General features: G+C 42.3%; 1 protein-coding gene across 1 annotated transcript in view; it reads left to right on the top strand.

Annotated features, from left to right (window-relative positions):
* The window catches only part of COL25A1 (collagen type XXV alpha 1 chain), a 327412-nt gene that overhangs the window by 206455 nt on the left and 98304 nt on the right, over positions 1-22653 (top strand). The window contains exons 6-7 of the mRNA XM_079990247.1: positions 10466-10492; positions 10652-10678. Of these exons, the coding sequence (XP_079846373.1) occupies positions 10466-10492; positions 10652-10678 (54 nt within the window). The remainder of the gene's footprint in view (positions 1-10465; positions 10493-10651; positions 10679-22653) is intronic.

Here is a 22653-nt window from a genome sequence, read left to right as displayed (position 1 = left end):
TCTATATATTGTACTGGATCTCATGAACTTACAACACAGCAAGCTTACAGCTGCATGAGGGGCTGTACATGGAGGCAACCCACAGCCATTGCTATGAAAAAGCAGTGAGTTTGCACTCGTCCTTAAATTTTCTAATCAAAGGTTCATTCCATCTTCTTTTTTAAAGTTTCTTAATTACCTTGTGAATGAAGTTATGCAATCCAAATATTTGTATAGTTAACTTTAATACATTGTCCCTGCTTGATGAGCAATTACGTTCTCCAGTTTGTACGTGGACATAGATTTCTAGCTGAGACCTATCTGATGTTCAGTTGTATGACACTAAAATCTCTTTTGTTAATCATATTATGTTATGGTTATTAATTCCAAAATTACAAATCACACATGAACACTCCCTCCCCCTCTCTTTTTGGGGGCCTTTAACAAGGTTCAACTTGAGATTTGCCTGTGTTATCATTCCTAGATCCTTAGACGTGTATTCACTTTCTTCTCCTTTCTAACATGTAATATTCAGTATTCCCATTTTACCAGTGCCATTTTTCAATTTGTATCCTAACCTCGAAAGCTTTTGCAATTCCTCCTATGAACTATCAGCTCCTTTATCCAAGACATTCATTGAAATGCCATATTTCTTTTAACATACACCCATTTTATTTTAGCCTTTTCCAGCCAATAATTCCATCTTCATCCTCCATATGTAAGCCACAATATATCTCCCCTTGTCACCTCAGAACTGGTTTCTCTAGCAAAAAATGGAAAGCTGGTTGCAAGTGAGCACCTTATTTATCTGTTGTTTCTTCTAATGTTTTATTTCATATTATTTTCCCAACTTTTATCTTTGTAAAAGGAGGGGTGTGTGTGTGTGTGTGTGTGTGTGTGTGTAAAAGTAATATATGTAGCTTATTATATCGTTTATTGGTTGTTTTATAACAACCTTAATCTCTTCTACCTTGAAGCTTTGGAGTATGTAAAGGTACTTTTTTTTTTTTTTGAAAATAGAAATATAAGATAATTGAGTTAACATCTGATTAAAGCAGTTAAAATGTCACTGATGTCCAAGCTCTTTGGGAGCAATCCTGCATGCAAAGTGCACCTATATGGAATTTCCCCCTAGCTGCTAGTACAGCTCTTCCTTCCCCACTAGGCTTCCTTTGAGTCAGGTTGCATCACAGCCAGCATGTTCGACCACAAAGTCCTTCCATGGATCCCATTGGGAGCATCTTATCCTTCCTCAGGTTTCTTCCACCTTCTCTTAGGGCTAGCAATTACTCGTTAGTGCCTAAGAATCCCTGAGCTGCTAGGTGCCATTAGGGGATGCAGATGGAAGCTTCCCAACCAAGCTCCTGAAAGTTAGATGTCAACTAAAAAGGCACGATAGACCTTTGACATGGAGCAGTTCAATAACTGTAGGGAAGTCACTGGGAATGCCGTCTACCCTTTTTTGTGGCATTTTTACTTTTTGAAATACGGCAACCCTATCCGAATGTGTTGTATGTGCCTTTGTTTGGTGCACAGTTGGTAGATACAAGAAGCTTCATCTAGAAACGACACATGGATGTAGGTGTCAGGGCAGGAGTCAGGCGCAGGCCAGCAAGCAAGAAGCAGACTTCCCAGTAAGTCTTGCTCCTATCAGCTGCCAAGACTGATGACAGGTCCCCACCTTCAATTCCTTCTAAGGCTCATTCTCTGGGGGTTGTTTCCCAAGCAGTTTCAAACTGCATATGGGCATCTCTAATCTCTGTTCTGCTCTATCCATCGCTCTTTGTGTCCTTAGAGGCAAGGGTAGAGGGGAGCTTGTCATATTAGGAGAGGCAGGCGCCCTGTATTCTTCTTCTCCCTGTATTGCCCCCTCTCCTCTGCTTCTGCCTCGGAGTCTGAATTGCTCCCTAGCACAGGTTCCTTCTGCTCACTAAACCCTGTTGCCTCTGCCTCATCTGGTACCCCCCCCTTTCTCCTTCTGATCTCTCCCCTTTGTCCCACCACTAGTCTCCGGACTCTGAGCCTTCCTCGTCTGAGGTTTCCCTTGGGGATTCTCTGACTGATGCCTCTCACCACTCCTCATCACCTAGCCAATCCCTGGCAGTAGAAGGGACAATATATTTTATACTCTGCTCAAACGTTGCCTCTGTGCTGTGAATTTGAAGCTGGGAAGTGTATTTAACGCTGGAGGACCCTGTTTTGCATTTACACAATTGTAAACTCCCTTGTAGTTGAAACATTATTCCAGCATCTGTGTCCTGGCTCCCACCCAAACCACGCAGACGGGGGCTCCTGAAAGTAAGAAAGAGATTATTATTCAGGCAAGTGCTGGTACAGGTGCAGCAGCTGACAAAGACCTCAGGAGTCACAATTCAAGAATTCAGGAGCAGTGAGGGGAGTTCAGAACTGGCCAGAAGCGACAAAGATGCAACAATAAGTTTCCTGACCACCCTACTGAGAATTTGAAGATTTTCATGGCCCACTCAGTTGCTAGACACTTGTGGGAATGTGGAGGTTGCATGCATGTGCTTTGTCAAGGTGGGTGGGTCTGCAAAGGTGGCATCTGGTTCTAGGCAATGATATTCCTGTTCAGCCTCAGCTGCCTCTTGCTCAGCCTTGCCTCCTCATCTGTTGAAAGCCCTCCCAGCCTCCAATGAGGAACTCTGCTTTGCAGCAAGGGCAGGGGGCAGAGTCAGCACCCCTGCTCCCTCCTCCAAGGCAGCTGAAGTCAGGGAGGAGGGGAGATTTCCTCACTCCAACCCAGGTTCCTACAATGCAGTCCTCCCCTCTCTTCCTCCTGAATCAGAACCTCCCAACCTAAGCCTGATCTCAACAGCACTGAAGGGCTCATGACAGTCTAAACAGAATGTCGATCATCAGATCCGAAGGCGAATCTCCTTGCGCCACTGGGATGGGAACCAGAGAATTGGTGACATGAAAGCTCAGCTTTTCAAATTTAGGCTAAAATAATTAAATATTCTTTTGTGAACTTCAGCTTACCTAAAGTGAGTAAGTGAAAGCATATGACGGTAAAGAAAACGTTAAGATCTCACAAAGGATTTAATTGCTTCCACTTGCAGGAGGTGCTGTTTTCCTATGTTTAATTTTGCATTGTGTTATGAAAGGCGCATTCTTCCCTCATCCCGGCAATCTTAAAAGCCTTAAATTCCATTTGACTTGATCAGTCGTCTTTTTAAGCCGCCTCCTCCTCTTCTCTGCTCCTATTTTCCTTCCAGTTCTGGGCTGCTTTAATTGCTTCCATATGGTTGAGTCTTGTGATTAGCATCAAGCTTCCCTTGCCCAACAGGCTCCCTCAACGCAGCTCAGTCAAACATTCATACCTATTGAAGAAAATGCTCAGTAATAAAGATATCATCACAAGGATACCCTTAAAAAAAAGGGAAGCAATCTTTTTCTATGGCTGTGACCTCATAAGTGGGGCTGACTGAGAAATTTGGCATCCTCTATTTGGTTCACTCTCCCCCCTGCCCATTTCCCCCCACTTCGCTTCATGGTCCCTTTAATCTTCAGTGCAGAATGAAAGGTGTGAAGTTATAAATCCATTTATAGCTGTTGCTCACTTTCCAAGCTTAGCAGAGTTTGACATTGTAATAAACACTGGTCTTCTGTGGAAAGGTGGGACAGAGTACTTTGATAATTTTTTTTTTTTACATAGTCTCAACTTCTTCTATTATAAATTCTAAGGCAGACGTTTTATTCCTTTCAGACTGGTTGTATGTGTGGGGTTCATTCTCTCTCTCTCTCTCATACAGCTTTGTGGCTGGTTGATTTATTGTTCTGCTTCCTGAATTTCAATGCAGTCATTTCTGGTGACTGCCATGAATATATATTAACAATAATACTATACCCTAGTCAATTGAACTTCCTCCTTCTATTGAATCCTATCAGCATACTTTCCAGTATCTGACAAAGGGAAATAGGTATATATGTTTAAGATTAAGTGAACAAGTGGTTTGTATAATGGCAGGGAGCAACCAAATGAGTTAACCCCTTCCACAGGGTCAAGTAACTGGGCCTCTCAAAGACTTGGTGAGCTATTAACTTGTAAACAAGCTTCTTCTATTCACACACAACCCAATATCACTTTGACATTTAGCTATCAACCTAAAACAGGTGACTAAATGAAGATTGTGGTCCACTGGTTCATTCCTAGTTGGCCACCTATTGATTGCTGGTTGCTGAGGTGTCTGAAGGAGGACCATAGCTCAGTGGCAGAATATCTGTTCTGTATGCAGATGGTCCCAGGTTCAGTCCCCAACATCTCCAATTAAGGCTGAGAATATATCCTGCCTGAAACCCTGGAGAGCTGCTGTCAGTGTAGACGATACTGAACTAGGTAGACCAGTGGGTCTGACTCAGTATAAAGCAACTCCATTGAAGACTCTCTTGAAACTTCACAGGGGGCAGTGATGGCCACCAACTTAGATGGTTTTAAAATTTGATTTGGCAAATTGATGGAGGAGAGGTTTGTCAATGGCTCCTAGCCATGATGGCTATGTTCTACCTCCACAGTTGGAGGCAGCAATGCTTCTGAATATTAGTTGCTGGAAACCACAGGAAAGGAGGGTGCTATTTTGTTGACATCCTGCTTGCTGGTCTCCTGCAGACATCTGGCTGGCCATTGTGAGAACAAGGATGCTGGGCCGGGTGGGTCATTGGCATGATCCAGCAGGCTGTTCTTATGTTCTTAGAGTTACTCAAGTGAAAGTAGAGGAAGCAGTACTGAGAGAGAGGAATGGAAGCTTTGCTGCAGAACCACCGTGAACTTTTAAGAGCATTTGCAGTTTTAATCCTTGGCATTCGTAGCTTCTAGTCTAATGCTTTTCTTAAAACATAGCCAAATTCAATAAAGTCAAAACCACACCACTTAAGTTTCAGAGCTCTCATAACAGACAACAGAGAAAATAATATTCCAAGAAGCACAACAATGTGGTCATTCCACCCCCAAGACTTTCTGTATCACTTCTCGTGACTCAGCACATTTCTCTGCTGATAAGTGTTTGTGGGACCACGATAAAGTTGGACCGTGAAACCAAATTGTTATGACAAGATGGCTACTTTTTTGTGAGCAAAAGTGTGATGGAATTAAAACTAATAATTCTACTAGTTTTTGTTTCTAACCAGGTTAAACTGTTTTCCACTTTGCTCAGCTATACTCAGTATTTTTTATCACCAAAATAGGTGATAAAAAATATTTCAAACCTGTCTTGGGTGGTTGTGGACTCTCTTTCCTTGGAGGCTTTTAAACAAAAGTTTAAAACAAAAGTCGTCTCTACCACCTGATAGATGGTGACTTCAAAACTGCTTATAAGTCACACTTCAAAGCACTGTGCAGGGTTTCTTGCAATCCCTGTATGGTGCTTGGAAATCCTGACGATTATCTCCTGACCCCTCTCACACATCATATTTAGCCTGCAAGGGGTAAAATAATCAGATTAGGTTCCCCAACCCTAGTTTATGATACCTTTCATCCTTCAGTAATTACAATCTTGCAATCAATCAATCAATCAATCAATCATCAATCAATCAATCAATCAATCAATCAATCAATCAATCAATCAAGACCAAATAGGTTGTTTCTCAGAAAAGATCTTGCAAACATATCTGGAAGTTAAATGGAGTGGATATATCAAGTACATTTTTTCAGGTTTTGGGGAGGTATTTTTTCAGATAGGAAGCTGGACACAACATCTTAAAAAGCAGGAAATGGCAAAAACAGAATAGGGTTTTGCTTTTGTTTGTATTTCTATAGAACGAGGGATGTACCAGCATTGGAACTGTACAATGGCAAACTTATTCTTCAACTTCTGCATGGGCTCCAGGTGTGGATCTCTGGGAATTTACACCCTTTGGATGTTATTCAGAATGAAGTCACAGAATCATTGCTGTTACTTGTCCCATTGATTTATGTAAAGCTATGTTGACCATAACAGCAATACAAATAGTGGCATTTGACTAAAAATGATATTTAGTAAGCCTTGCTGCCCTCTTAGAGTAGCCTTTGAGGAAATGAACACTCTTGGAAGGGGTTTGTTTCATCTCTTAGTTCAGGCTTTTCTGAACTAAGTTCTGAGATAGCTTTTACCAAAAGCTTTTGAAACAGATATTGTCTGATATATCCCTTGCACAGAGCAACTGTATCAGTTTCTAAAATAGCACCATTGTATGAGAATTTCCCTTACATTCCTGTTGTACTACCTTGTTATTTTAAGAATTTGCAGAAACAGAGAGACATGATAGCTTTTACTAAAGCCCAGTTAAATCTGATGCTCTCAGCTGTCTTAAGAAAGGTTCAGAAATATCCCATATTCTGAACGTACCTGTTCTTGTGGTTTAAACTGAGTTGAAGACCTCATACATGTGATTATATATTCATTGTTGTCTGTTCTGAGAAAATATCACTTGGGACAAATTTTGGCGAGAGATGTGGAGAGGTCTGACCATGCATCTGTAATTTATTTACTGGGTGGACAGGGTAAATATGCAACAGTGAAGACTGCACATTTTCTATCTGTAGTAACTGATAGGAGGAGAAAATGCTGAGGAGAAAAAGTGAGAATGTTGTGTCTTGTCAGGGAAATTTCACACTTTAAGTATTTATATGTTATATAATTTTATTAAGATTTGCATACATTCATTTCATTTTAACATTTGTCAAACTGCTAGGTTGGCAGGAGCAGGGACTGAGCAATGGGAGCTCACCCCGTCACGGGGATTCGAACCGCCAACCTTCTGATCAGCAAGCCCTAGGCTCTGTGGTTTAGACCACAGCACCACCCATGTCCCTATATACCCAGGTGGTATATAGGTGTGACTAAAACCATATATCCTACAGACACCACAGTCTCCACTCCTGGAGTCTCTCACTGCTCAGATATTGGGGTGGTACACAGCAGTATGTTAGGAATTATTTCTGGAAGTATTAAGAATAGGACTAGTTCACATTCTAGTTAAATGTGAATTATTTATATCAGCAGCAAATTGTATTCGACCACTCCATAGGAACATGGACAACACGCTGTGAGAATTACCTCCGGATTGTATCTTGCACATGTTAAAAGATGCTCTAATGGGGTATAGTTGCATACATGGTGTTTCTGCATCACACACACAGCTGATCACCTGTTTGAGGGAAGGGGGGACTGAATCCAGGTGCTTTCATTCCATTCTCTCCTCTCAACAGGTGATCAGTGCTGCCACAGATAAAATGACCATATGTTCTATGGAGCAGATCCTTGCATGCATAAGTGTGAACACAAACCACTTCTGCACATGAGATTCTCTGGATTGCAGCCAGAATGTTTAAGGCAGAGGATGTGGGTTTTACATTTAAGGTACTCCTTTGAGTAAAATAAAAGCATAGCTCATGGAAATAACACAGTGTAAACAATATTGTATACCTGTAACTGAACAAGATGGAAGGGCAGAGTATTTTAACATGCATGAATGTTAACAGAAATAAAGTTACCTTAGCTATTGTTAAAAAATATTTGCCTCAAGTCCTTTTGCTGCCTCTTTAAAAGCCTGTTTTGTGTTTGCACAATATTAATGGATTATCTGAAATATCTCTTACCTATAAAACAGAGAAATCATAATTTGCTATTGCATAGCTACCTGTAGGGTGACAAATTTCTGAGTAAATCCTATTCAGGGAATCTATTGATTATGAATAGTAGGTGGGCATCTTAACCTAGCAACCTAATAAAAAGGTGGTGGGTCATTTATACTGTGAACATGTTTTTTGATTTTTATATCAAACATTCAAAAAAAGAAAGAAAGAAAGAAAGAAGACGTATCAGATCCTGATCGCTACTGCCCTTAGCACATAGTGCTGAGGTTTACATGGCCATCTTGCATTGGACTGACTCCCCCTCCGCAACCTCCACTGTGTTCACATGAACAGGGCCTATGGAAAGGGCCCGAACTGTTCCAGCTGAGGTTGATGTGAGTTGTAGTCTATAACATCTGGAGGGAACCATGTTGGCAAAGGCTGTGTAAAATAAAATCAATATGGAAAGCCAGAGTCGAGAACTGAAGACCTGGACTTTGGTTTCTGTTTACTGGAAAAGTACAACAGTATAAACTCTGAAAAATTGGGGCAAATGGGCTGCATCCAAGAAGTATCAAACAACAACATTACCATTTTGCTTGTCAAGTACAGTTAAAATGATGATATGCTCTAAAGGGGAATAGCATCCAAGATTCTCAGGATGAAAGAGAATATCTTTGCTCACTGTGTTGCACCATGCCATCTCATTTAATAAGACTTCTTTGTGCACAAAGGGAGTATTTCAGAATGAAAAGTTCCTTTGCCAAACTGAAGGCAAAGTGTCAGCATTTATGGCAAATTCATAAAACCGAATCTCCATTAGGTATGTTTGCCAAGGCAGTTTATGGTCCAAGTGCACACATGCCACTGAGCATGGAGATTAGGGAAGATGAATAGTCACAATGAAGTTAATAAAATCACTCAGAAGGTGTACATTGCTATTCTGCTATTCTGTTCTACTGTATTATTATTCCTTTTCATCTCTTTGTTCGGTGTTTGTAAAATGTTAGGAGCAATTCAAGGATGGCTTACCCTGTCTTAAAGATACTTCATCTGTAAAATAATCACGGAATTGGCCTTTAAAATGGCTAAGGATATGCACCTTAAGACGAAGCTTAAAATATTAATTTATTAGCACAGTTGGTCTGCCACATACGTGAAGGTTTGGCTCTAGGAGTCCATGTGCAAAGGCAAAATTGTGCAAAGTCAAGAACCCCCAGAACTGGTCCCTCCACAAGGCAGAGGGCTGCTTACTGGGCGCTCCAGTGACCTTCCCAAAGCAAAGTAAGCAAGCAACACCTGCTGGGGGCATGGGTGGGAAATAAAGAAATAAATAGAGAGCAGGGAATGGCGGGTCCCCCCTCCCGTTATTTACTCCCCCCCCCATCCATGTAAGGTTGCGATCATGTGTGCAAAGTGAGCATGTGCAAAGTTGAAGCCCACTGCACTATCTGACATTGGGTTTAATTATGATGCAACTATGGTGCATCTAGTTCCTCCTCTTTCATCTTGCTTGTGGCATATCTACCACCCTGAGGAATCACATTTGTAGTGGGGAGGGGGGGGTGCAGATTCAATTTTTGGAAGGCTCTGCCTTCATGCTGTCCTGTTTTGTATGATGAGCCTGTTGGTTTATGTAGGCAACTTTCTGGGCCAGTCTGGCATGTTTTTGCAAACAATGATTGAGGCACTAAGCCTGTGCCTGGGCTCTAGCCTTCACAACAAGATAATTTCCAATCTGCAGGGCTCAGGGCCGGCCCTACCATTAGACAGAGGGAAGCACCAGGTGCTGGGGGCACAGAGTGGTAGTGACATGCTGGAGTACAGAGCTGTGTGTGCCATGCAAACTGTCTGTGCCTGCTTACCTCAGGTGTAGCGGAGGATGTCGTCCCATCACCAGTGTTGAAGCAAAATTCAACATATACTGTATACCTAATCAATCACAGCACCCTGCAGGTGAGGGCCTCCTGCAAATACCATCCTATCAGGAGGTCCATACAGTATAGTAATCAGGCCTTGGTGTTTGGCATTCCCTCCCATTAAATAGTGGGACGCAGGTGGCGCTGTGGGTTAAAGCCTCAGCGCCTAGGACTTGCCGATCGAAAGGTCAGCAGTTCGAATCCCTGCGGCGGGGTGCGCTCCCACTGCTCGGTCCCAGCGCCTGCCAACCTAGCAGTTCGAAAGCACCTCCGGGTGCAAGTAGATAAATAGGGACCGCTTACCAGCGGGAAGGTAAACGGCGTTTCCGTGTGCGACTCTGGCTCTGGCTCTGGCTCTGGCCAGAGCAGCGATGTCACGCTGGCCACGTGACCCGGAAGTGTCTCCGGACAGCACTGGCCCCTGGCCTCTTAAGTGAGATGGGCGCACAACCCCAGAGTCTGTCAAGACTGGCCCGTATGGGCAGGGGTACCTTTACCTTTACCTTTACCCATTAAATAGTAGATGGGGGCCACCTGTGTTGTCTGTTTGTGCTTATAGAAGACCTTCCTCTTCCAACAAGGCTTTCAAGCAGAGTTCTTTCCAAGTCTGCATCTGTATCGGAATTGCTTTTAAGATGTTTCAAATATGTTATTATATGTTTTAATTGCTTCCTCACATGTGTGTTTGCTACCCTAGGCTCCTTTGGGAGGAAGGGTGGGATATATTATTATTATTATTATTATTATTATTATTTATTATCAAACTACAAATCTAGTTGGCTTCTGTACAAGTAATTTTGCAGGGCGCCATCTTGTCCTTCACCTCAGGTAGCAAATACCTTGTTATATGGAAGAACATTCAGTCAACTGTCCTCCCCACTGCTCGTCCCTCACTCCTGCAGTCTAAAGGCACCTGATTCATGCGAGAACCAGACATTTTTGGCTCACCGTGACCACCTATCATTTGTTAATGAATATATTTTCCTGTTTCTTTCAGGGCCCACCTGGTCCAAAAGGCGAGAAGGTGAGTCTCAGCATGCTGTTGCCACTAACACAATAAGTGGAAGCCCTCCTGGTGTTAACTGGTGGCTATTGAAGCAGTATGATGTGAGATTATTTAAGAGAGCTGGGCTAGCACACAGATGCTGTGTTAAAACTATCATCTCATCTTTCCACTTTGCAGGGAGATCAAGGTGATCAGGGCCCTCGGGTAAGCATATTAACAAAAATGTTACACTTCCCCTTCCCTGACTAGGCAATTAGTCCTTAGCGCAAAACTAAACTGAACAGAGTGTCAAAGCTCATTTTGCTTTTCAGCTGCTTTTACCCCTGCATGTTGTAGATCTCCAGGAAGGCAATAGCCAAGAATGATTTCACGAACTATATAAGAAACATTTGACTAGAATTAGTTCATGCTGCACATTACTACTCACTAAAATTTGGAATTTCTGCTGTTAGGTGGCAATATATTTCAGAGTGGTTGTGATATGCTTAAAAATGAAGAAGCAGTTTCACTAAACAAACCTTCCAGCTTCCACCTGTTTGTGTCAGATCTGCATGAGCTTCTAATAAAGCAACAGCAGGTGGATTTTAACAAATTAGAATTCTATGAGCAGGAAGCATGCATGTCCTTAGTACTTGCCTTTTTGAAATAGCAATTTGTTCCACACATCTAGAACATAATATATTAGGAACACTGTATTCAAAGGATTGGGTTTGTTTGTTTTAGAGCTAAAACAGAGAAACAAAGAAGAAAATTCTGTCATGTTGAGAGCGCCAGTTGTTTCTCTTTACATCTGTGCACCGTAGTAAAAATAGAATAAACACCAGCTGGTACTGGGAAACAATTGTCAAAACAGTAAGAAGCTAGCTTTCCCAACAGCCATTACAGTGCTGGCTCCAAAGATTTTTGAGGGAGGGGGCACTAGTGTAGCACCCTGCTTGTGGTTAACGCTTAGCTGGAATGAAATATTCAACACAGCAATAGAGAAATTAAAATAATAATTTATTTGTCAGACAAATAAATATGAGGCACAGTGGTATATGGTTACCAAGCTCTGGCCTGGCCTCCTGCCGTTATTGCCAGCACTTATATTTCCTTAATCCAGCCCCCTTGCTCCTCCTGTGGCTGCCTCTGTCCAATCAGCCTGGTTGAAATTCCTATTGGCTGTTTGCTAGAACCAATCACAAAAGATACACCCATTTCCTCTTGCCCTTTTATGGGAAACAAAAAGCTATATATTCTTCTATCTATAAATGACAAATAAGTAGTAATATATCTTACATGTGTCTCAACAAGGAACCTTAATTACCAGCTCACCTCGCCCTATTGCCCTCCAAAACAAATGGTTTAATCTTAAATTTTTATCTTAAACAGATGTCAAGGATCTTGAGTTCACATCATCATTGAAAGATCTCCTTCTCTTGGAGGTCTTTTAAACAAAGGCCTGACAACCATATGTGTGCTCTAATGATGTTTCCTGCTTGGCAGGGGGGCTGGGCTGGTGGCTGATGGCCCCTGTGATCTCTTCCAACTATATGAAATAAGAATCTAGCATAAGGATTTAACATTTCTTAGCTTCTAATTCCTTTGCATAATTACATTTAAGCCAATATATTTAATACATAACATAGATAGCTTTTTAGAAGAATAAACCTTTTCAAAGTAAAAAAGGAAGGAACAGTTTCCAGCCTCAAAATAAGATAGAAAGAAAACCTCTTCTCCAGCCAAGCCAGTTGCCTTTTTCACTGCTCTTGACCTTTCAACCTTAGGAAAATATGGCTCAAGTTTAATGGGAGGCACATGGTTTTATTTTACTATTTACCCACTCTTAATTATGTTTATCTCTTTTTTTTATCTTCTGTAATATGTAGGGTCAGTGTAACCTTGGCTGTCAGCCTGTAATTCCCTTTTTACGACTTTGAGAATTGTTTTCTGCTATAAATCAGGGGGGGCCCTTGTCCAGGAGAATAAACATCTTGCCAAGGTTCTTAGGCAGCTGGTCTTCTGCCTGGCATGAACATTTGAAAATCTTTAAGCTCATTTTAAAATACAGGCCCTGATCAAGCCTTAATAAAAATGCAGGCTATGATTAGATGCCTCACTAGAAGTTGCTCCAAGTTTATCTGGCTTCTTAGCACTGTAAGCAATGGCCATTCAGTTGTCCTCTCCCTCTGGACTCAGTTTTCACCATTGCCCAGAAGGAGAGGGCACGTGGAAGCCATTGTTCACTCTCCTTGCTTTTGCTGCTGCTGACACACTTCCAGAGGCAGCTGAAGAGGCAGCAAGAGGAAGAAGGAAGAGGAATAGCAGGGTCAGTCCTCTGTTGTAAGCAATGGAGCCTCTACTGGGGACTGGGCCTTAGCAGGACCCAACAATGGAGGATTTATTTTTTTAGGTAAAGGTAAAGGGACCCCTGACCATTAGGTCCAGTCATGGCCGACTCTGGGGTTGCAATGCTCATCTCGCTTTATTGGCTGAGGGAGCCGGCGTACAGCTTCCGGGTCATGTGGCTAGCAGGACTAAGCCGCTTCTGGCGAACCAGAGCAGCGCACGGAAACGCCTTCTACCTTCCCTCTGGAGCAGTACCTATTTATCTACTTGCACTTTGACGTGCTTTTGAACTGCTAGGTTGGCAGGATTTATTTTTTTTAGTGCTCCCTAAAAACCAGTGCCTCCTGCAAAGAACTAGGATAGATTCCTCTTTCCTGCATTGTTAGTCTTTATTTATTGGGGGGGGGGGTTGTTAGCTAGATCAGACCAGGCCCCAGAATCCTGGCAAAGCCCACTGTTACTGGGGTGCCTGTACAAGGTAGTTGGACCTGGGAAGCTGCTATTTTTAATTTCTCCCAAGGATCCGGAGCAAGGCTACACTCAGCACTCCAGGGCATTGTGAATAATGTAAAATGGTGAGTTCCCTCCCACCTGTGTCAGGGAAGTCTGCAACCAGGGAAACCCACTACTGCAGGAGAGGTGCCCACCAAACAGCACTTGGGCAAGTGCTCTTTCATCCTGGCAAACAGCCCTGGTGGGAAACCAGTCATCTGAAGTGATGCAGTCCATTCACCACTCTTGGGTGATAGGTTTGTACCACTTCCTTGCCATCTCATTTATCTGCATGTGAAGAGACACTGGCCTTGGGAATACACTAAGTATTGCTATTTTCTCAGGTCTGTATTTATTTTCTGTACAGGATTTCAATCATTATTAGCTAATGTTTTAAAGCTGCACTTCAGTTGCACGCTAAAGAAAATCAGAAAATGACTAAGGCGTGGCTATTCCATGTGATGGTGATTTCTAAGCCTTGGCCTTGTTCCACATGATGTAGGTTGCCAGAAGCTTCTCTGCCATTCTGGTAATTATGATGGGATGCTTGGATCCTTTGGATAGATACCCTGATCATTTTTTTCCCTGCCTTCGTCCTCCTTTTCTGACAGGTGCAGGAAAAGTGAGCCAGATTCTTGCTGTGCTTATAGCTAGAAAACTCTGGTGAGGGAAACTACTGTTTGGAAACCTTTATGGCTCTTCAAAATAGTATTATGGCTGTTTTGTACTTTTACAAAGGCACACACAGTATTACTAAGAGAAAACAAATTCATGTTAACTTTGAACCAAGTTATGAAACATAAGAGAAAAGAAGAGACAAACAGCAGGTTGTGATTATGCTCGGAAGCCCAATTGTTTTATACCATTCAAAACTATTACTAAGGCATTCTTCTCCTTTTCAGAGACTTGCTATTGCTGCTGTCTGTCACTAAGGTTCAATCCCCACAGTGTATGAAAATATAGCTAAAGCCTCTTTTTGATGCGTGAATAACTTTAATTAGCTCTCAAATTCCAGTAATGGGTCTGCTCTCAGTCATTTTTTTTTTAAAAAAACCATTCTATTCAAATGTGTATGATGTGGAGTGAAAGCACATGAAAATATATTTGGCACCACATTCAAAAGAAGTGAACGCTTATACTAGACTAGAATTTTTTAAAAAGTCTTTTAAAATATCTGATTTGATAGACTTTACAGTAGGTTTTCAAAACCAAAATAAAGGTAAAGGTAAAGGTACCCCTGCCCGTACGGGCCAGTCTTGACAGACTCTGGGGTTGTGCGCCCATCTCACTTAAGAGGCCAGGGGCCAGCGCTGTCCGGAGACACTTCCGGGTCACGTGGCCAGCGTGACATTGCTGCTCTGGCCAGAGCCAGAGCCGCACACGGAAACGCCGTTTACCTTCCCGCTGGTAAGCGGTCCCTATTTATCTACTTGCACCCGGAGGTGCTTTCGAACTGCTAGGTTGGCAGGCGCTGGGACCGAGCAGCGGGAGCGCACCCCGCCGCAGGGATTCGAACCGCCGACCTTTCGATCGGCAAGCCCTAGGTGCTGAGGCTTTAACCCACAGCGCCACCTGCGTCCCACCAAAACCAAAATACCTCCACATAAAAACACAGGAAGCTCTTTTATCCTCTGTCAAGCCGTTGGCCCATCTAGGTCTATGCTGTCTATGCTGACTATCAGTGGCACTCAAGCCCTATCTAGAGATGCTGTGGATGATGATGATTGAAATTTCTGTACCATCCTTCACCTGAGGATCACAGGGTGATTTACAGTATAAAAACACAAAATACATAACATAGTAGCAAACAAAACAATAATACCCACACACAGCTTAAAAGGCTATAGATTGTTTAATTGGCCAAAGGCCTGGGAGAAGAATAATGTTTTTGCCTGGTGCCTAAAGATATGTAATGAAGGTACCAAGTGATCCTCCCCAGGGAGAGCATTCCACAAGTGGGGACGCACTGCAGAAAAGGCTTGTGTCGTCATCCTCTGGACCTCTTGTGGAGGGGGCACAAGAAGAAGGGCCTCAGATGTTGATCACAGGGTCCAGGTTGGTACATATGGGGAAAGGTATTGTGGTCCTAAGACATTTAAAGCTTTATAGGTCAAAACCAGCACTTTGAATTGGGCCAGGATACTGATTGGCAGCCAGTGCAGTTGAGCCAGAATTGACATTATATGCTCATAGCGTACACTCCTTCTTATTACAAACATTCCGATTTTACAGACCAGGGGTGCAGCATTTACCCAAATTTGAAAGAGCCATTAGAGAATTATTGGCATCTTTGTAATACTTCCTTTGTCTACAAATATACAGGCTGAACCTAGGTGAAGGCACAACTTAAACACTCCACAGATCGGCAGAGGCAGCTTCAACCAGTTCAGATTTCTGTGGAGACAGACAATACTCAAAACTAAGTTTTCTGTCCCTGTTCACAATTTGGCTCAAACTTCAGTCGTGTTCTTTTATTTTCTTAACATGTAATGCTAAAGCCAAACAATGAGGAAAGAGTGAGAATTGAGGTTGATGCCCTCCTACCTAGGGTTGCCATACATCCTGAATTTCCCGGATATATCCAGTATTCAGCCCTCGTAAACTGACATGTCTGGGGAAATCTGGATGTATGGCAGCCCATGTTGGTAGTGTAGATTTTGGTAGATTTCATAAAAAATAGCTCAAAAACTCAACTTTTGTTTCCGGATTTTCACTTTTTGAAATATGGCAACCCTACTCCTACATTGCTGCTTTTCTACCTGGGGCTGATCCATGGTTTGGCTTAGCATTAGGTCTGAACATATGGTTTACCAGGGGACAACAATAGCAGCAGAACAACTGGGTAGGAGCAACTGGGTAGGGAGCCCACATGCTTGCATATTCACAAGATGTTATAGTTTGCCATGATGCGTGAATCAGAACACTGTAGGACACTTAAGTTTTTCTAATATGTATTTAACATAAAGAACAATCACCATCTTGATTTTTAAATCATTAGAGAACAGACTGGGGAAATAAGCGGAGGACATAGCAAATTAATCTAGTCCTCAACCAAGAATAAGGAGGCGAAAAATTTTGGTAGAACAACAGGGGGCAAAGGCATAGCCCTATTTGTTATCTGTGAAATGTTGGCTGGTATATCCAACAACAGTACTAAAGATTTTACTGATCTAACAGCTCAGACCTTAATATCTTACTTGGAAGTGTGCCCATTGATTTTGTCTGGCTGGACTCCAAATGTCTAGCAGCCCAACACTCATGGGAAAGCTTCCTTCTTCAGCTTGTAGTAGAACTTTGCACGAGGAAAATAAAACGTTTTACAGGGATTTTGTTCCAAATGTGAAGATCAAAAGTAGCACATTTTCTTTCAATGCATTCATTTCTTACTCTAGGATTTGTACGTCCTTGCCTGAAACTGCAAGGAGTAATTTCCTTTCCACTTGCAGCCCTTTGGATCCTGGCCAACATGTTTTAGGCTGAACATTATTATATCTTTGGAATTTCATAACGGCCATATATAGTCATGATGAAGCATTTATGAACTCAGGATTTCTGGATAGGGTCCTACACATTTGATGTTATATGGCAGGCAAGGAATGTGGTTTTGAAAATAGTTTACAGAGCCAGAACAGTTTTCAGGGATTTTCTTTTTAACAGTTTGATCTTTTTAGTTCCATATTCACGACTTCAGCATTTTTACTCTGTTTTTCAAACTTTTATTATGAATACAAAATGCTGTAGTGAGCTTGACTGTCCTTATCACTGTAAATGAGTGGCCAAGGACTCTAAAACAGTAGTAAAACCATTGGTCCATCCAGGGACGAATGAAGGCATCGTGACACCCAGGGCGGCAAACCGCTATGTACTGTGCATGTGTGGTGTCACTACATACAGCGCATGTGCCATACATAGCGACGCTGCTCCAGCGCCATACAGACAGTGCTGGGATCCTCTGCTCGCGGCTGCAGCCACGAATGGAGGATCATCCGTTCATGGCTGTAGTGGCAACAGAGGGATCTCACTGCCATCTGTACGGCGCTTGAGCAGTGCCAGCGGCAAACTGCTATGTACAGCGCATGTGTGGCTGCAGCTGAGAACTGAGGATCCTCCACATGCAGCTGTGGCAGCGCGATGGCTGCTCACGCCGCCGTGAGCCCCCGCGGGGTGCTTTCTTGTCACCCCCCCCCCCAGACATGGCACCCAGGGCGCACCGCCCCCCCCCCCCCCCGTTGCAACACCACTGGGTCCATCTAGCTCAGTAACGTTGACACTGATTAGCAGTTTCAGACAGGAGACTTTTCCAGCCAGCTTGGAGGTGCTAGAAACAGACCGTCAAGTGGCAAAATGGGATGCACCACCCTTGAAAACACTAAACCAGTGGTTCTCAAACTTTTTTCTCTGGGCCACACTTTCAGAACAAAAATTGCTCCCTCCACCCCGAATTTTTTATTGGTAAGGAATGCATTGTAACAACTCCTAACAGTGCTTGATTTATAACGTAGAACACAACTGCTTTACAATATGATCATGGGGCATCCATAAGATATAAAACAATGCAGGTACATAAGAACATAAATTATTCCCAAAATATTATATTCATTGCCCTTGAATCTTTCTTACACCCTCTCCTGCCATATCAGTGCAGTGCTCCACACGCTTTGAAAACCACTGGACTAAACCATAATTTAACATTATAAGAATGATTGTCGCCTCCCCCTGGATTTGAACGCTCCCCACACCAGCATGGAGGTGTTGGGAAGCTTGTGATTAATTACAGCTTGTCATGCCATCCAAAGCCAATTGCAATTGAGGTTAATTTTAACAGTGGTTGGTGGGAATGAGCCAGATTTAAACCATAGTGTAGTGTAAGCTGACTTGTTTTCACTAACCATAGCTAAGATTAGGATTTGGATGACACAGCAAACTATAATTAATTTTAAAATGGAGATAGAAACTCCTGATCTCCTTGTAGCCATGCTTGAGGTAGAGGAAGACATCTGAGGCTAGACTCATTCTCATCTGAACACAGTCTTACTCCAAGGAAACATTCATAAGATTGCACTGCAAAGAATATTACCCATGTGAAATCAAATGGCATTGCCCAAATAATTCATTTTAATAATTTTAAAATGTAAATGCTAAGAGACATTTTTTAAATTCTCAGAAGTCAGCCTGTATAACTGGTTAACTGGAAGCATAGCTTGATGTGTGTTTGTTTTGAAAATTATTTGCATCCAGTAGTTTGGAGTGGCAGTGTGTTTCAGGATGTCAGCTGAAGGTAGTGATAATTCTAGCACCAAGATCAAATATCCCTCACAATATCACAGCCAATGTGCAGTTCTCAGGTTGTGAACAGCTGAATTTGATGTGAGAGTTGTGCCACAAGTTGCAGCACAAGAAGAGATCCCTTTAGGACAGCAACAGAACCTTGTTTGGTTCAGCTTTTACCTGTTGCATTGCTTTGTTCTGATGCAGTAGCAACTGTGGAAAGATGGAAGCCTGAAACTCAGTTTCATATCCCTGCTCTGCCCAAAACCAAAAACTTCCCCAGCTGTTAGGGGTAGCAGTCTCTAAGTGAACTGAATTACATACTGATGGAAAAGGAGAGCTTATACCATATCTGAGAAATGTGTTTCTCAGAACCTGGTCACAATAATACCAGATGAAACGCATTGTGTTGCTTGGCTTTTGTGCATGATCCTACCTTTTGGGCAAATTTATCTTGGCACTGAAGTGCAGTAAAGAGGTGGCAAGCATCTTCTTCCTCTGGCAAGTTTCTACAATGGCACAGACAGTAAATTGTTTGGGTTGGACTGGTAGACTTGCTGCTATTAGACCACTGAGACTTTATACTAAATGGATTTTGGCAACTCAGTAACTTTTATTTCACAGGATTATTGAGTGAAGAAACTAGATTATAGTTTCTAATTATAAGAATTTAGTCCTCTGGGGGGAAAAAGATACTAATCTGGTTAGTAACAGTTGTGGCTCTAAAATATTAGGCACCCAGGCATAAACATTTAACTAGCTGACTGACACAGGAACATTTTTTTGTTTCCAGATCTAGACAGTGTATAGCTAAAATTCTCACTGTTTCTTCTTTCCAGAGTACACAATTGACACCTTGTCCAGTAAAAATTAGGAATGTGCACTGACGATATGCAGGTGCCGCTGTGGGTTAAACCACAGAGCCTAGGACTTGCCGATCAGAAGGTCGGGGTGAGCTCCCATTGCTTGGTCCCTCCTCCTACCAACCTAGCAGTTCGAAAGCATGTCAAAGTGCAAGTAGATAAACAGGTACCACCCCAGCGGGGAGGTAAATGGCGTTTCCATGTGCTGCTCTGGTTTGCCAGAAGTGGCTTAGTCATGCTGGCCACATGACCTGGAAGCTGTACGCCGCCTCCCTCGGCCAATAAAGCGAGATGAGCACCGCAACCCCATAGTTGGCCATGACTGGACCTAATGGTCAGGGTCCCTTGATTAGGTACTTCCAGAAAGCCCACTTCATTTTAAGGTGCTATGTAGACTGAATAGTTTGATTCAGGGTCTATCCAAGTCTGCTTTGTACCTCCCATTCACTATTAGGATACCTCCCTACCTTTTGACAGAAGTGAATGAAATTTGCGTGCTAGTAGGCCCTATACCTACTAGTATGAGGCACACTAGCATTGCATGGAACACACATTACAGCATTATTTTCAAAATGTTGATCTGGCAACCTTTCCACCTTCCCTCAAGCAGAGGAAGTGGAGAGACAAGAAGGTGGAGGTGTGAGTTTTGCATGGCCTTTCCCCACAGAGCTAAGCTCAACTCTCAAAGTTAACAGAAATTTGCATACTAGTAGGCCCCATACACCTCTCTTTGGGGTAGCAGAGGCAGTTCAGAGACCAGGGGTGGCAGCAGTGGCTGCCCAGAGGACATTCAAGGAGAGGAAGTTGAGGAAACACTCCACAAGGGAGGGTATTTGAAAAGGGGTGAGAGGCTGCCATAACTGGGCTTCTGAACCCTGCAAGGGTGCCACAGAAAGAATGTAGTTGGTCAAGGGAGCCGTGGGCTCAAAAAAGGTTGAAAACCTCTGGCCTACTTACAGGAGATTTTCATTTAGGGTATTGCAGGACAACGTCTACAAGTGGAACTGACTTAATACATATTAAAGTCTCCTGAAGAGTTATTCTTTTTGTAAACACTTATATCACCAAATGTCTGAAGAGCTCTCCATCAGTTTTATCCTGAAGAAGGAAGAATTAAGCCGGACAGTTCTGTGTACCACCCAATGTGCAGCTTCTGTTTACTTCAGCTGTACTTGGAAGTCTTTGCTCTAGAGAAATTAGCAGGCACTTCCAATATTTCAAAATGACTTTTACTTAAAGAACCTTGGCACTTGAAGATCATTCATGATTTATTGTCCAACCAGAGCAGTAATTAATGAAAATAGACCTTGAGCATGCACTAAACGGCTCTAATTGAGTATGTTAATCTATTTCCTATCCCCTTTCTGCAAATGATAATAAAGCACTACTGCCATTCAGTTCTGATATAGAAAAGATTTATTGTTTATCAGGTCTCACAATCATTATCCAGCAGCTGACTTTAAATTAGTTTTGGGGTCTAGGTGCAATAAGAAGCCACACAGGGTGCATACTTAACTATTTTCATAAAATTATTTTCTCCACATGGAGTGTTCCAAGTAAATTTTTTTAACAGCTGGGGCTGTACGCAACTGATAGCATCTTTCAAATGTCTTCAGCAGGAGGGATTAAGTTCCAGAAAGCGAAGGCATTCAGAACTTCCTTTTATTATCTTAACCTTTGTTAACTTGAGTGATTAAACAGATTCTTTTGCTTTGGTAAAACTGTTAGGACTCTCTAGTTAATATTCTTGTATGATTAACCCTTGTTTTGCCTCTGATTGCCTCTCTAACGCATGAGCAGATGCTCAATAATAAAGCAGAAGTAATAAATTCTGCAGCACTTGTAGTGGTTTGTGATTCATGTCTACTTCATCTTTACCACAGTCCCACGCCATGCCAGGTTTATGAGCACGTAGTTGAGGCTGAAAGATACTCATTTGGCCAATCCATTCAGTAAGTTAGCAAACCTCTGATTGGGCTGTTGAACCCAGAATCGAGTTCCTATGGGAGCTAACCTATCAGAAAGTGCTCTTCCTTTTCAACTAGCCACATCATATTATATGTGAATTGCAGTCCTCCCACAAAAAACAGCTCCATTTGGTAGAATGCTGTTGCAGGATGTTGATAGATTAGTCAACCCATCGTTATAATTAAACATCTACTAGCCAATTTTGAGTCCATCCCCCACAGAGGTACTAATTCACATAATTAAAATTAGGGTTGAAAGAATGCTGCCCAGAAACGATTTGCAACATGAAAAGAGTAACTTTTCAAGCTAACTAAAAAGTTTCCTGAAATACCGCCTGTCTGTAGTGCATCTTGTCTGTGTGTGTGTGTGTGTGTGTGTGTGTGTGTGTGTGTGTGCTGGTTTCCTGATGACAGCTCTACTCTCCTGAAAGTTTGGAATAGTTCTTTCCCTTCCCCATAACAATGAAATAATCACACAGTGCATTAGATTTGACAAAACGATGTATGGTCAGTACATCCTTAATAGGCACTGCCCTTCAGGGTGAGAAAATGTTCACTAAATGCACCCCACTCTTGTTTCAAGTCTTAGCCCTAATTAAGCATATATAATGATTACTAGTAGCAAACCTGATTTTTTCAGGAAGACATCCAGAGCTGCTTGGTTTTATGTCTTCATAAATAATTAAATAGATATTGGGATATGTCTTACAAAATGAGTTGCAAAAATTGGTTGTTTGGAGCAAATGGTTGAGAATGTGCTATTTATTCCTCAGTTGGAACTGAACATTTTATATGTTATAAGGCACACTTCAGATGGGTTTGTGTTGCGCTTTGAAGCTGATAAATGTGAAATATTGGAAGGGGGGGATGTAAAACTGGAAAGATGGTTGATTCTTTGTATATGACGAATTGCCCAGAGGTTTTTAGCATTATTGGATGGTAGTGGATTCTCCTTCACTGGAGGCTTTTAAGCAGAGGTTTGATAAGGCCATCTGTCATGGATCCTTTAGTTGAGATTCTTGCATTGCAGGGGGTTGGACTAGATGACCCTCAGGCTCCCTTCCAACTCTGCAATTCTACAATTTTGTGAAATGGACTGAAACTAGGGCTTGACTGACATTAATATAAGAAAGCATATATTTGTTTATTTGCATGCATATATTGGTTTTCCCCCATTGATGTGAGCACAGTTCACTGCAAAATGATAGCAGTAGAATAAAACATGAATCAAAATGTGTGTTAGATGCATTTATGAGAACTT

This window comes from Podarcis cretensis (genome assembly GCF_951804945.1).
Source record: "Podarcis cretensis genome assembly, chromosome: 9".
Taxonomy (NCBI): Eukaryota; Metazoa; Chordata; class Lepidosauria; order Squamata; family Lacertidae; genus Podarcis; species Podarcis cretensis.
This window is presented reverse-complemented; position numbering and strand designations above follow the sequence as displayed.